At 40.6% G+C, this 13,027-nt stretch overlaps 1 protein-coding gene across 1 annotated transcript in view; it reads left to right on the forward strand.

The window, feature by feature from the left end:
- The window catches only part of KIFAP3 (kinesin associated protein 3), a 54,835-nt gene continuing 41,808 nt past the window's right edge, over positions 1 to 13,027 (forward strand). Inside the window, exons 1-10 of the mRNA XM_015869674.3 lie at positions 1 to 106; positions 3,213 to 3,344; positions 3,769 to 3,923; positions 4,527 to 4,582; positions 5,139 to 5,280; positions 5,803 to 5,902; positions 6,813 to 6,937; positions 7,375 to 7,473; positions 8,167 to 8,345; positions 9,935 to 10,097. Of these exons, the coding sequence (XP_015725160.2) occupies positions 75 to 106; positions 3,213 to 3,344; positions 3,769 to 3,923; positions 4,527 to 4,582; positions 5,139 to 5,280; positions 5,803 to 5,902; positions 6,813 to 6,937; positions 7,375 to 7,473; positions 8,167 to 8,345; positions 9,935 to 10,097 (1,183 nt within the window). The 5' untranslated portion in view covers positions 1 to 74. The remainder of the gene's footprint in view (positions 107 to 3,212; positions 3,345 to 3,768; positions 3,924 to 4,526; positions 4,583 to 5,138; positions 5,281 to 5,802; positions 5,903 to 6,812; positions 6,938 to 7,374; positions 7,474 to 8,166; positions 8,346 to 9,934; positions 10,098 to 13,027) is intronic.

The raw sequence follows: 13,027 nt of genomic DNA on the forward strand, positions 1-13,027 counted from the left end.
GGGGCGGGGCCGGCGTTCACCCTGGTAACAGCACCGCTGCGGGGCCGCGCCCTGCCCCTGCCGTCCCTGCCGCCATGCAGGGTGAGGACGCCCGGTACCTCAAGAGGTAATCGGGAGAAACGGCTGGAGGGCTCGGGGAGCGGGTGGAGGCAGAGATCTGCCGTGGGGAGGTTGCGCTGTGGGGGTGGGGCTGTGGTGAGGCTGCAGCTGTGGAGATGGTGAGGGAGGTCGCTTTGTAGGTGGGTAGGAAGGGGGTCGAGTGGTGGTGGTGCTGCTGGGGGATCCCCCCACACGCGGCCAGCCCGGTTGTGCTGGGGGTGAATGGGGTGGTGGCATGCTGGTGGTAAATGGGGGAGGGTTGGAGGAGTGCCCCCGGGTTTGGTGGCATTTTGGGGTGTCTGTGTGGGATGGAGCGCTGAGGTAGTGGGTGGTGAGGGATGAATGTGAACAGAATGGCTGAGAAAGGTAGCAGGTGGATCAGTGATCCTAAGGGATTAATGGTTCTTTTAGCTGTGTGGCGGTCAGGCCAGTCAGACTACAGTATAAGGTCCAGTTAAGGAGCTGCAGGATCAACGTTGCTGTAGAGCAGAAGCTCTGGCTGACAGTCCCTCAGATGTCACAACACCAAGGCCTCCCTTAGGCTTGATTTCTTCCACTGTGTGGGTGATGTTATCCATCTCATCTGGAATTTGATGGAGTGCCTTGTCCTATTTTCCCTTTCTTCTCTGTGGCATTCAGCAGCATTTGCAGATCTTGCTGTTGGGCTGTCTGGGTTTGGGTTTTTTTCCCCTGGTATGTCACATACTGAGGCTCTTAATTGGGAATGGTGGGAACAGGTACAAATTGAAGGGCTGCTTCTAAGGAAGCAGCTGTGACTTCATGGCAGAGCCCATTTCTAGCTTTGCATGTTCTGTTTGTGCCACCTTATGTGACCTTGCAGGAATCTTCTTTTGTAGCTATCTCTGTAATAAGCACTGTTTTATTGTTTTAGGGAACACGAACCAAGAAACAGCTGCTGTGCTGCTTAACATGACAAGGCTTGTGTGCAAGTCCAGTGCTCCTCTCATCTCTGTTTCCCTTTGTCATCCTGTTTGTATAGTCCCCTTCCCACCGTGTCAGACATGCTGGGATTTGTGACTGTATTTTCAGCTTCATCCATGTGTGTGGTTTGTGCCACTTTTAATTAGCATAGTTTAATTTTGCTTTTTCCCCCCGAAGGAATCAGTTCATAAAGGGCATTTGGCTATCTGAGCTCAGCTGCCACTGCCTGTGTAGGAAAGGCCTTCCTCCTTTCAGAGCTTGAATAGAGTGGGATTCTGGTTGACAGAGCAGGCAGTGAAGGGGAGGACAGGACGATGTGTACAGACACTCTGCTTCTAACAGAACATCTGTGTGCTCAGATGGTTTATGAATTTATTAGGTGCTTGCATGCTCATAATGGATAGAAAAATCAATAAAGCATATGTTTATTCATTAGGCGTGGAAGAGGGGGCCTTTACATACATATTCTTTTGTGGTGCTGGCTTTCTGAATACAGTGGTCTCCAAACAGTGTGTGAGTTTAGTTTCTGTGTGATGCATTTCAGTGCAGGTTTTTCAGCATTTCAGAGGAAGAGCTTGAATGTGAATTGATTTGTGAATCACATGGCCAGGAAGTAGCTCAGTGAGGGTGGTTATCAGGATGAGAGGACAAAATCCCTGCAGCTGTATGTTCTTTAGCTCACCCATCTGTCCCTCTTAAGGAAGGGTAAAAAAAACCAACACAACAACAGGAAATGTTAAAATCGTTTAAGCAGTCTTAGGCTGAGATTGTGCTGGTAAATAAGCTCATCAGTGGCTTACTGCTGCCAAAAAGGGATCTCCTGCCTTTATTTTTATCCCTGCTTGTAGATAGAAATTATTCCCTTTTTACATAGCACTTTAATTCAGTAACTCGTGGAAAATCTGCTGCCGTCCAAAACGTTACAAGTTTGCTGTTGACTTGCTGGAAGTGGCAAAACATGGGAAGATCGAACTCTTTTTGCAGCGAGAAGCTGCTAGTTCGGATTAGTTGTTGTACCCACTGCTCCTTCAGACCTGCTTGTCCACCACCCAACCCTTTCTTTATGTCTGTATAAATGACCTAGCAACACTTAGTAGGGGTTTGACTGTCAGGAGGAGCATTTGTGGTTAGGATCTTCTATGTGTAAATATGGGGGAAATACATCTAGAAGTAAAGGTAGGGTGTTGGTTTCTATTGTAATAGATTCCCACAAGCTTTTTGCTTCAGAAGACTAAACCTCCTGAGGCTTCTGTATGAGAGCAGCCTGACATGGAGCATCTGCTCCAAAATACTGTTAAAGGAAAACACAAATATCTTCAAACGTGTTAAGTAATGAATGGAGTTTTGCTCCAGCCTCCTCAAGGAGGATGTTGTTTTATAACAGTGACCTCTATTTGTTTGCCCTGTAGTTTTATGTGTTTGTAAAGCTCGTGGCTGAACTGTGTTTTCCTTCTCACAGTGGTCCTTTGCAGGGTTATTTGGGTGGCTGTATCTCAAGAAGCAGGTACTTCTTGCAGTTCCATCTCTGCAGGAGGAAAAGCAGACACCATCTGAATGAAAGAAGTCATGCCTTCCCAGCTTCTTCTGTTGAACTGAAGGCTACATCCACATTTACTAATGCTTTTAGCTCTGTGAGAGGCATAACGAATATTCCTTTATCTAATTGATCCTGTGCCACCACTAGCTGTCACCTCACTTGCAGTGCTTGTGAAGTCATCTGTAAATCTCATAATAAAAATAAGTTATATTAAAAACATTTAGATAAGGTTTAGATAAGCCTACTACATTAGTCTTAGAGCAAAAAGTCTCATGTGTAAGTGGCAGTACTTGTACCACTAGATCAATTAGAAGATTGTGCAGTATTAATTAAGGAATCATTTGGGAAATTCACCTTCACGAAGTGTATCTTTGTTGTAATTCCATAAGAGAGCTGTGTGTCTCAAAGATTAGTTTTATTTCAACCAAGAATGGCCAATGACTTGTGTGTTTCTGTACATAATAGAGGCAATACTTAAGAATAAGCTGTCTGAAATGAAGAAATGTGGTGTGGAAGGAGGACAGTGCTTGGGGTGAGGAGATAGAACTGGAAACAGGTTGTTCTTAATGATCTATGTACTTGCATATGGTTTTTGAGCCTTTCAGTTGATCAGTTATTTGTTTTTTCTCTTCAGAAAGGTAAAAGGAGGCAACATAGATGTGCATCCATCGGAGAAAGCCCTCATTGTTCACTATGAAGTGGAAGCAACAATTCTGGGGGAGACAGGAGACCCTATGCTGGGGGAGCGCAAAGAGTGTCAGAAAATGTAAGGTCTGGGTTTGTTTTGATCTCTGTCATGAATTATTTTCGAAAACTTGAGCTGCTGTGACTGCCTGTGTGTGAGAGCATGTAAGAAAAGTAAGAGATGAAAAGAATCCTTGAACTGTTTTTGAGGGTACTGGACGTGTTCATCTGTTTCAGATGAAATGGCATAACTTGCATTTGCAGTTTGTTGGAATTCATTTTTGCTTCATCCTATTGTTCCACAGAATCCACAGAGATTTCTTACTGATCGTTGCTTGTGGGAGTTTTGTTGTAGGTCTGTCAGAATTGTGAGATACTCCTGACACTGCATTTGCAGGCACTGTTAAAGAAACTTCCTTGTGTAGCTCTTAGCTGTGTGTAAAGTCAAAGGACTCAAGATACAAGGATCTAAAATATGAGAAGAGACTTTTCTAACTCTGTTGCAGCATTCGGCTAAAGAGTCTCAATGCGAACACAGACATTGCTTCCCTGGCTCGAAAGGTGGTTGAAGAATGCAAGCTCATTCACCCCTCCAAACTTGCAGATGTGGAACAGCTGTTATACTATCTACAGAATCGCAGAGATGCATCAGCAGGAAAAGGTAAATAGTACAAGAGCAAGGTAGCTTCAGGCTGGGGTCCTTCAGTGTTAGAAAAACTGCTATGTGAGGTTTTCTTTAGCTGAGGTCCTGACTTGCTTGGTGTACAAGCTCCTGAGTTGAAAATTGGGGAGGTGTGTAGTTAAACCACACTGGGGGAAAAAAAATGACAATCATGAAGTGATGTCTGGAGGGGGATATGGGTGGGTGGAAGCTAAAACTGTCATTTTAACTATCAAAATATGTGTCTTGGCCTGTTGTAGCCATGCTACAGTGTGCAAGCAGATTCAAAGCTATTAAGGTGTCTTACTGTGGAAGTGACTTTTTTGCTTCTGACTTGCACTAAAGCTTATAACTTGCTATCTTCCCAGTTACTTGACTGTAACTGGTTGTTTAGACTGAGGAGTAAGGCTGAGGGTTCTTCTTGCTGCCCCTGCTCTGGTTAGCTTCAGAAACATGGCACACAGTAACTGTGTTAGTCCAACAGGTCAGTTGGACGCAAGAGGACTTAGAGCTTCTTTGTACCAGAATGTATACTGTGGGAATAAATGTGTTTTTGTCTATGAATATCTGTAAGATAACCACAACTGTGTCTTTTAATTATAGAAAAGAAAGAGAAATCCAGTAAGCCAAAAGATCCACCACCATTTGAAGGCATGGAGGTAAATATTGGTGTTAGATGAGCAAGGCGAAAAAATAAAATTACTACTAAAAATTTATATATATATATAAATTTATACTACTATAAATTTATATAAATGGGGATGAGAAATGCTTAATTCTGTGTGGTAGTGAGTTGTTTTTGCCCTTTGTTTGCTTGTTTGTTTTGTGTGTTTCTTTTTGAACAAATAACTTGGTTTAGATATATTGCACAATAGGAAAAAACAAAATCATCTCCATAAAGGGGAAAATATGTGACTTTCATACTTCCTGCTCATCTGTAACACACAGCAGGACAGCAAGAGGGGTCTGCAACATAGGACAGGATGCAGGGAGTTGTGTCTGAGCATCCTTTTGTTTTTTGTAATTGAATCTTCTCAGATTTCCTGGTGCTTGTTGGCTCTGATTCTGGTGTGGGTTTTTTTTTTGAGTGTTTTATCCTTTCCAATTAACTCAAAGCTCTGCTTTCTTTCATCTTGTGGTTGAGAAACGCTGTGATCAGTTGTGTTAAACTCACATCTCCTCATCTGTGAAACCGTTGCTTATGTCTGCTTTCAGATTGATGAAGTTGCCAATATCAATGACATGGATGAGTACATTGAATTACTGTATGAGGACATTCCTGACAAGGTGCGCGGCTCTGCCCTCGTCTTGCAGCTGGCTCGGAATCCTGATAACCTGGAAGAACTGCTCATGAATGGTAACAAGGGTTTGAAACTTCTCTTAATGTTATGCTGCCTTTGTGGCGCTTTCCTGATGATGAAGCACTTGGTCTTTCATTTGAGATTTTCTGTAATCTGCATTATGCTATAGTTAAATGTTATGCTTGCCCTCAATAATATGCTAGGCTGTGCTTCTCAGTTCATTATAAATTGGCTATCAAGTTAGATCTTACTATAGTTGTCCACCTACAGGCAGCCTAAGTTGTGTCCCAGAAATCCTCCAGGTTCAATTTCGGCTGTTTTTTTTTTTTCCTCATTTTATTAAGTTGGCATTGGTATAGCAGATAAAAAAAGAGTTGTATTCTAAAGGTCAAGACAGCAGATGGTTTGAAAGCAGAAATTTTGAGCAGTGTTGCATGTTGAAGTGAGATAGCTCTGAAAAGTTTCTGTTTAAACAAACAAACAAGACGTGCAGAATGAAGTGCATTCAGACTTTGTCTTTCAAGACAAAAGGAGGGATGTAAGATGCTGGTGCCCATCTGACTCTTGTTTTGCTTTAGAAACTGCCCTGGGTGCATTGGCTAGAGTGCTGCGAGAGGACTGGAAACAAAGTGTGGAACTTGCTACCAATATAATATACATTTTCTTCTGCTTCTCAAGGTAAGTCCAAGGTCTCTGTGTATAGCAACATAAGGAACTTTTTCTTTTCTCTGCTTAGCTGCTTTTCATTTGTTCTTTGCACTAAACTACAAAACGTTACTGAAACAAGGGCGTAATATTGCTGAGTTAATAGCTCACTTGTTAAATGACAAAGTTGAGGCACTGAAGGAATCCCCTTGGTGAGGTACTGTGCAGTACAGCTGGGAAGAAGCAAGTAAGGCTTTTGACCTGCGTGTAAGATGATGTGCTACAATCTTCTGTTTCCTTCAGCATGTCTCACAGGGAAAAAATGGTATTAAAAATCAAAGTGAGTGCTTGTTCTTATTGGGATATGCCAGCATTTCAGCATACTCTGGGTATGGTTTGCATTGCAACTTGATTTTAGGCCTCTGTTCTCATGATTCTCTGTAGCTCTTTAGCATGAGGAGTAGAGTTAACGAGAAAATGTTCTCATGTATGCATGGAAATTAGAACGCTTTATTATTCTGGCTTGGAACAACACATGGAGATGTCTTGGGTTTTCATCCCATAAGAAGAAAAAATTTCTCTTTGGGACCGTAATGTCAGATCAAAAATATGGGACCTGTATTTTGATTTTACATCTTAAGTTCATGTCTTGAAGCATCTACTACTATAGTAACTGTTTCCTCTTAACTGTTTTGCTGAGTCAGCTTGACTGTGCAAAATGTTTTCCTGTGCTTTTGAAAACTTGAAATAATTATTCATGTTTTGGATAATTGTTCTGAAGTAATTTTCCCAAAAGAAACACTCTAGAATATTGCAGAAAGTAAGTAGCTATTTTTTTTAATGATAATCAGGTGGTGTAGCATTGGAATCTTGCTGTCCTAGGCGTCAGAACATTTTTAAGGTTGTTTTGCATTTACTTTTTTCCTTTCTTTCTTCAATGTAGTTTTTCTCAATTTCATGGCATAATCACACACTACAAAATTGGAGCTCTGTGTATGAATATCATAGACCATGAGCTGAAGAGACATGAGCTTTGGCAGGAAGAACTCGCTAAAAAGAAGAAAGCTGATATCCTTTGGATGGGCTGAGGCAGCTTGATGGTTCTTGCCTTGTTGTTGTAGCTGTCGTTGAGTTACACATGATTAGCATACAGCAATTACTGTGAAAGCAGTAAAAAATATTAGATTTGCAACATATAATTGTAGATATGGAAAAAACTGAAAGCGAGAAGTTTGGGCTATTGGAGAGATCATTCTAAAGTTATTAAACACCACAAGTGTATTATCGTGTTGCTCAAGTGTGTCCTGGGAATGTTTTTGCTGTGTACTGAGTATAGAATATATCCAGGAAAAGAGGAGGGGAAGGGAGAGGGGGGGAGAGAAAGGTACTGCAGATGACAGTGAGTTGCTGGTGAGATAATGTCTTTCCACTGATGGAATAATTTCTCTGAGTGGTCATCGAGACCATGTAACTTCTGTCTGAGCTCCTTAACTTCTGCAGTTTACTTGATGAAGATCCTGAAAATCAAACCTTGAAGAAGGACTATGAGAAAACTTACAAGAAATATCAAGGGCTGGTCGTCAAGCAGGAGCAGCTACTCAGAGGTATAGAAACCAAACAGCAAATTATTGCTTAATGTGGGTAGAGGGTTTTCTGGAATGATTGTTAACCATGACAGCTTAAACATACTGAATGTGTGGATGAATGTGGAAGAGCTTGACAAAAAAATAGAGAGAAAACTAGTACTTAATCAGCATATGTGAAAGGATGTTAAAAATTCTACAGAGTGATCTGTCAGTCTTGAAGAAAACAGAAAGTGTTCGACTTTTATGCTGCTTTTACTGGTGGTAACTTTTTCCCCCCACATTTTAATGAACTTATTTGTCTGTTTATTTCTAAGTTGGCCTGTGTCTGAATCATGTTGAATAGCTCTCACCCTCTCTCAGTTTCTGTATTCAAATATACTTAACGTCAGACTGAGATGGTCTTGAGTAGCAAAGCCATCCTGGGAAGGCTTTTTAGTTACTTCCACTGTAATTAAAAGGAAAAACAAAACTAAAGAGCTTCTAGTGGTCATAAATTTTATGATTTTAATTTTTATAAAGTTACTGCTAAAAAATGATAGTTTTGCTTTCTAAATAAGAGTAAAAAGCATCTATGGTCAGTTTTGTTTGAAATCCATTAGGAAGGGAGTGGAATGCTTCTAAAAGTCTTGTCTTAAATACTTAATGTGTATGTAGAGACTCATGTAATTCTATTGTCTCTGACCTGTTGGTATGATTTGTATTGAATGTTAGTTGCACTTTACCTGCTCCTGAATCTTGCGGAGGATACTCGCACTGAGCTGAAGATGAGGAACAAGAACATTGTCCACATGTTAGTGAAAGCCCTGGACCGTGATAATTTTGAGCTGCTTATCCTGGTTGTGTCTTTCTTGAAGAAACTTAGCATTTTCATGGAGAACAAAAATGATATGGTAAGGCCCACAACACTCCACTGCAATGTCGGAAAACTCTGTATGGCTGGAAGGAAGGGAAGTCTCTGTTGCCACCCTAACTAGCCCTGATTATCCTGTTTCATTATGAGTAAAAGAGAGGAAACAAAATATTAAGCTGCATCATGCTACAAAAAAAATTCTGCTGTACTCTCTTTCCAAACAGCGTGAAACTAAATACTTGAATTCCACATTTTAAAGTTATCATTCCAGAGTTTCTCATACCTGTGCTCTTGGGAGATGTCCATGATCCTTCCCCTGAATTAGACTTGTATGATCAGATATTGATCCCAAGGGTTGTCTTGGAAGGAGAGTTACCTTTTTACAGTTTGCTAGACTGCTTTGACCTTCAAGGGCACCTCAGAACTGTTCCTTTATGCTGCCAATACCTCACAAGAATTTGCAGGAGCACTGTTTGACTTCTGAAGTCTGAAACTTCTGAAGTTGTAGGATTTTTTCTTCCTGAAGAAAGCTTCCATAAGCTGTAGGCAAGAATCTGATATACTGAATTCCCAGTGGATTTCAGTAGATGCCTGCCTTTGTTTCTGTGCTTTTATACAGTTGTTGAAATAAAAATGATAAATTTTCCTTATCCAAGAGGTAATCTGAGATTAGTGTCAGACATGTGAGATGAAAAGATCTGTGTGATAGAAAATTAATTGCATCTTTGTTGCTGGAACTCTATTATGCTCTTGCCTAAGCACTAAATGCTGTCGACAGCATGCATCTCCTATATTTATATAGAACTATCCTATTTCTTAACAAAAATGAGATAGAGAAATGTAGACTATTTATCAGGTGATCAATCTTTTATTTTATAGCTGTCTGGTGCCCTGAGGGACTTTATTAGGAAAATAAGGATTACAGCCCTGCTTATTGCTGGTGTGCTTTGAACATTCCATTTGATTTAGCAGAAAGAGAAATGAGACAAAATAGTAGGGTTTATTTAATTGCAGAGTGTTTGAAATATAGCATGCTAATCTTTTTAAAAGTCTTTTTATGTATGAGTGTTTTTCTGATAAAAGATGCGTGCTTGTTTTCCCTTGAGTATTATTAAGGAAGAGTACCTATGAAGGAGACGTTCTAATACTTTCATTAGCCTGTAATAGACAAATACTGAAGGCAAAACAAGCTAAGGCAATTGTGCGATGTCTGATTCTAATTAAAGCTAAATAATCCCCTTATTTATAGCACATTCCTTCATTTGGTATTCAAGTGCAGTATTAAATTCAAAGCAGTGAAGTAGGAGGTCATGGTATCTGATGGTTTCTGATCGAAAGGATCCAGCTGTTTGATTGTTGCACTATGCCATGTGAGGAGAGCTGTAGTTTCTTTTCTTAGAATTAATCCTCTGTGTATTTATAACTGGATTGCTAATTATATCCCTGCGAAAGTTTAATTTTATGTTCCTCCTTCTGACCAAGAGAGATTCTAGGAGAGAATGAATGCTGTCAAAAGATTATCTCAAATAAAAGCAGATAGATGAGAATATATAGCATTCAGAGGGCTTTTATACTGAAGATAACACTGTGTTTGGATGGATTATGGGTCTTTATTTTTCTTATATGCAGGTAGAAATGGATATTGTTGAAAAACTTGTGAAAATGGTACCTTGTGAACATGAAGACCTACTGAACATCACCCTCCGCCTCTTGCTGAATCTCTCCTTTGACACAAGCCTGAGAAATAAAATGGTGCAAGTTGGTCTGCTGCCCAAACTCACTGCCCTCCTAGGTATGTTTTGTTCCAGTGTGGACATTTCAGCACACAGCAGCAAAGCTGTCAACATCATGATATAGCGTGACCAAAAGTTGCTGGATCAGTTTTCTCTTTGCCAAGGAATTTCTTCACTGCTCCCAACTTTTATTGTTTAGATAATCTCTTGAGATGTAGGTTTAAATGAAAGTCTAAAATAATGCAGCTCATAGTAGTTTTATTGCTAGGTTCTCTTAAACTGTTGAATGAGTCTTTTAAAAATAACTGAGCTATCGAAGAGAAAATCATTTGTGCTGGCACATGGGCAATGCTTGTAATCTTAGGGGTGCACCTAGGAGAAATAGCCTGCAATTTCAGGGACCTTACTTGCTGAAGATACCAGCTATGTTTTTTATGAAGCTGACTGTATGTGCTGCTCCAGGTTACCATAGTGGTCCATGTAGAGGTCAGGAATTTCACAGCTTTCTCACCATCAGCTGTGGATAGCAGTGACTTTATTTTTAGACTTCTTGCTTGACGGTCTCTAATGTGTTAAGATCATGTGAGAACCTGACAACAAAAAAGTTTTACTTCTTTCACTATAGAAGAAAGCTACAGATACTGTGAAGAGTGTGGGAGAAGCAGGGGGTTGTCTAACTTGATTCTTGTTTTACAGTGGAGTTCTTGAGAAGGAGGCTTCATTACTTCCTGTGTATTCATTTGGCTGATGCTATCTAGAAACTGCTCTAGTAGATACACAGTGTTTGGCTGTAAGGATTGATGGGTGTTCATTTCTAAGTGGGAGCTGAGGATCTTGTGAATTCTTACGTGCATAAAACACTGACTCAAAGCATTGAGTTTACTGTGATTTGTTGGATTTGGGCTATCCTTAATCCAGTGTGGCTGGTGTATCCGAATGTGACAGATGGAGTGGAATGCTGTAGCGAGCTTTCTCCTCTACCTTTGTGAAGTTGTTTAAGATTATGGCCTTATTCTTTTTAGTGCACATCATGAAAACTTAGAAAATTAATGCTTTGAGATCGGTGTTAGTGATTACTACGATGGCTATCTGACATATCCTGAAGCTCCTCAGTTTGTTTTAATGCTTTCTGTCCCACAACCATGTTTGCATTTAATATCCTTCTCTAGCCTGAGCTAGGAAAATAAGAAAAATGGAGTTCAGAATCCATTTTTTCCTTTTTTTTAGTGTTCTTGAGATCGTGCTTTTTAACAGTAATGGTACCCAAGAAGTGGAAACTGGTTAGGAGGTGTATTTGATGGGGTCTTGTTAGGTAGTCAAGTTCAGCTTGGGCTATGGCTTCTAGGTACAAGTCATCTCAACAGTGGCACAGTGCAAACCACTGAAATCCTTGCTTACAGAAATTCCCTGTTTAATATTGGAGTCAGACTATGGCAAGTTCTGCTAGTGCTTCCACAAGCTTCATTGTCCGTGCTTGGCTCCTTGAGCAGTTCTTCTTCCCTTGTGATGGAAGCTTGTAGTCCTTTTTTGTGCTTGGAAGCACGTATTGTTAAACCTGGTTCCCTCCTGTAGAATTGTTTGATGCTTATTTTGTGATGTGCTGATTAGAAAACAAAGTAATAATTTTCCTGCCTAATTTTTTTTAAGTCAGCTATGTGATTCATAAGACTGTTCTTGATAGAGTGATTCATGTAATTTTCCATTACACTGCTTTGTGTATCCTAGCTCAAGGAAGCCTGCAACCTTAATAATGTAATAATCATAGGCTAGATACCCCCTTTTATACAGGTTGCTTGGGCATTAAACACATTATTCAAGTCAGTACCCCTCAGCTTACATTTGCAGGTCACCTTAAAGTGCTGACAAATCTCAGCAGCTGTTGACAAGTTACCATACAGCTCCTAATGCCAAGAGGTCAGGTTTGTTGACTCAGCCTACTGAAACTTCACATTTGTGCATGCTGTGCTTTTCAGTCTTTCGCGCTGTGTTTGAGATGAGTATAAATTAAGTGTAGTAGGTACTTAAGGGGGGAGTTGAGATTGCAAGGAAGGAAAGAATGAGATCTGTCAGGCAGCAGTTTGAGCACTGAGATGGCTTTCTTTGACCATGTAGGGCCCTGGATGACATGCAGGTTTCCCAAGGGACTCTGGGTGGCTTGGGAACAGGAGGGCTCTAAATGTAGCTTGAAGCTAAAAGCAGAGAAGACAGGATGACTTCAACCAAGCTAGCAAAGGAATGGACCAAGTGTGGCATGGATATACTGGAAAAGGGCCATCTTCTTGCCTTTTGCTTGAGCGTGTTGAGGCTGCTGTTGAAAAAAAGGACATGAGAAATTCTGCTTAGTCTTGGTTTCCATTTTAATTAGCCTTTTCTTTTTAATAGTGCCAATGCCTGCTTCCCCATGTAGCTTTGCCAGTCAACACCACTTGCTAGTTTTCGTGGCTTCTCTTCACAAGTCTCATGTATTGTATGTGACAAGACTTCTCTTGTTCCCTTCAGGCACCCAAGTTAATCAACTACAGCTGATCTTTGTTATATTGTGACTCTCAAAGAGCTGGGTACAGTTGAGGGAAGCTTGGCTTATTGACTTTATTATTTATTTTTATTATTGACTTGCCAATCAGGAGCTGGAGCAGATCCGTGGAGGCCTATGGGACTATAGTCCAGCGTGTTCAAGTTTTTCCATGCACAAACTACTTGAAATGTGGGAAGAGAATTTGTTGCCTTCAGTTCTTGAATGAAACCTCGTAATTGCTAGTCACCAGTGAGAGCTGTTTTGTACTGATGGCCTTGCTTAAATACTTAGAAATTATACTTACAGAGTGATCTTCTTTTTAGGCATTTTCCATGTGTGTGCTTTATCTGCCAGAAATAAAGTTTCAGTGGATTTAAGTGAGAATCTGTGAATCCACCAAGTGGTTTAAAATGCTTGCCTGAGACGTGTAAAACCCAGATTCAGTGCCCTCTAATCATCACCTTGGAATGAGAG

Source organism: Coturnix japonica, chromosome 11, assembly GCF_054131305.1.
Source record: "Coturnix japonica strain WE chromosome 11, WE-NBRP24, whole genome shotgun sequence".
In the NCBI taxonomy this organism is placed as follows: Eukaryota; Metazoa; Chordata; class Aves; order Galliformes; family Phasianidae; genus Coturnix; species Coturnix japonica.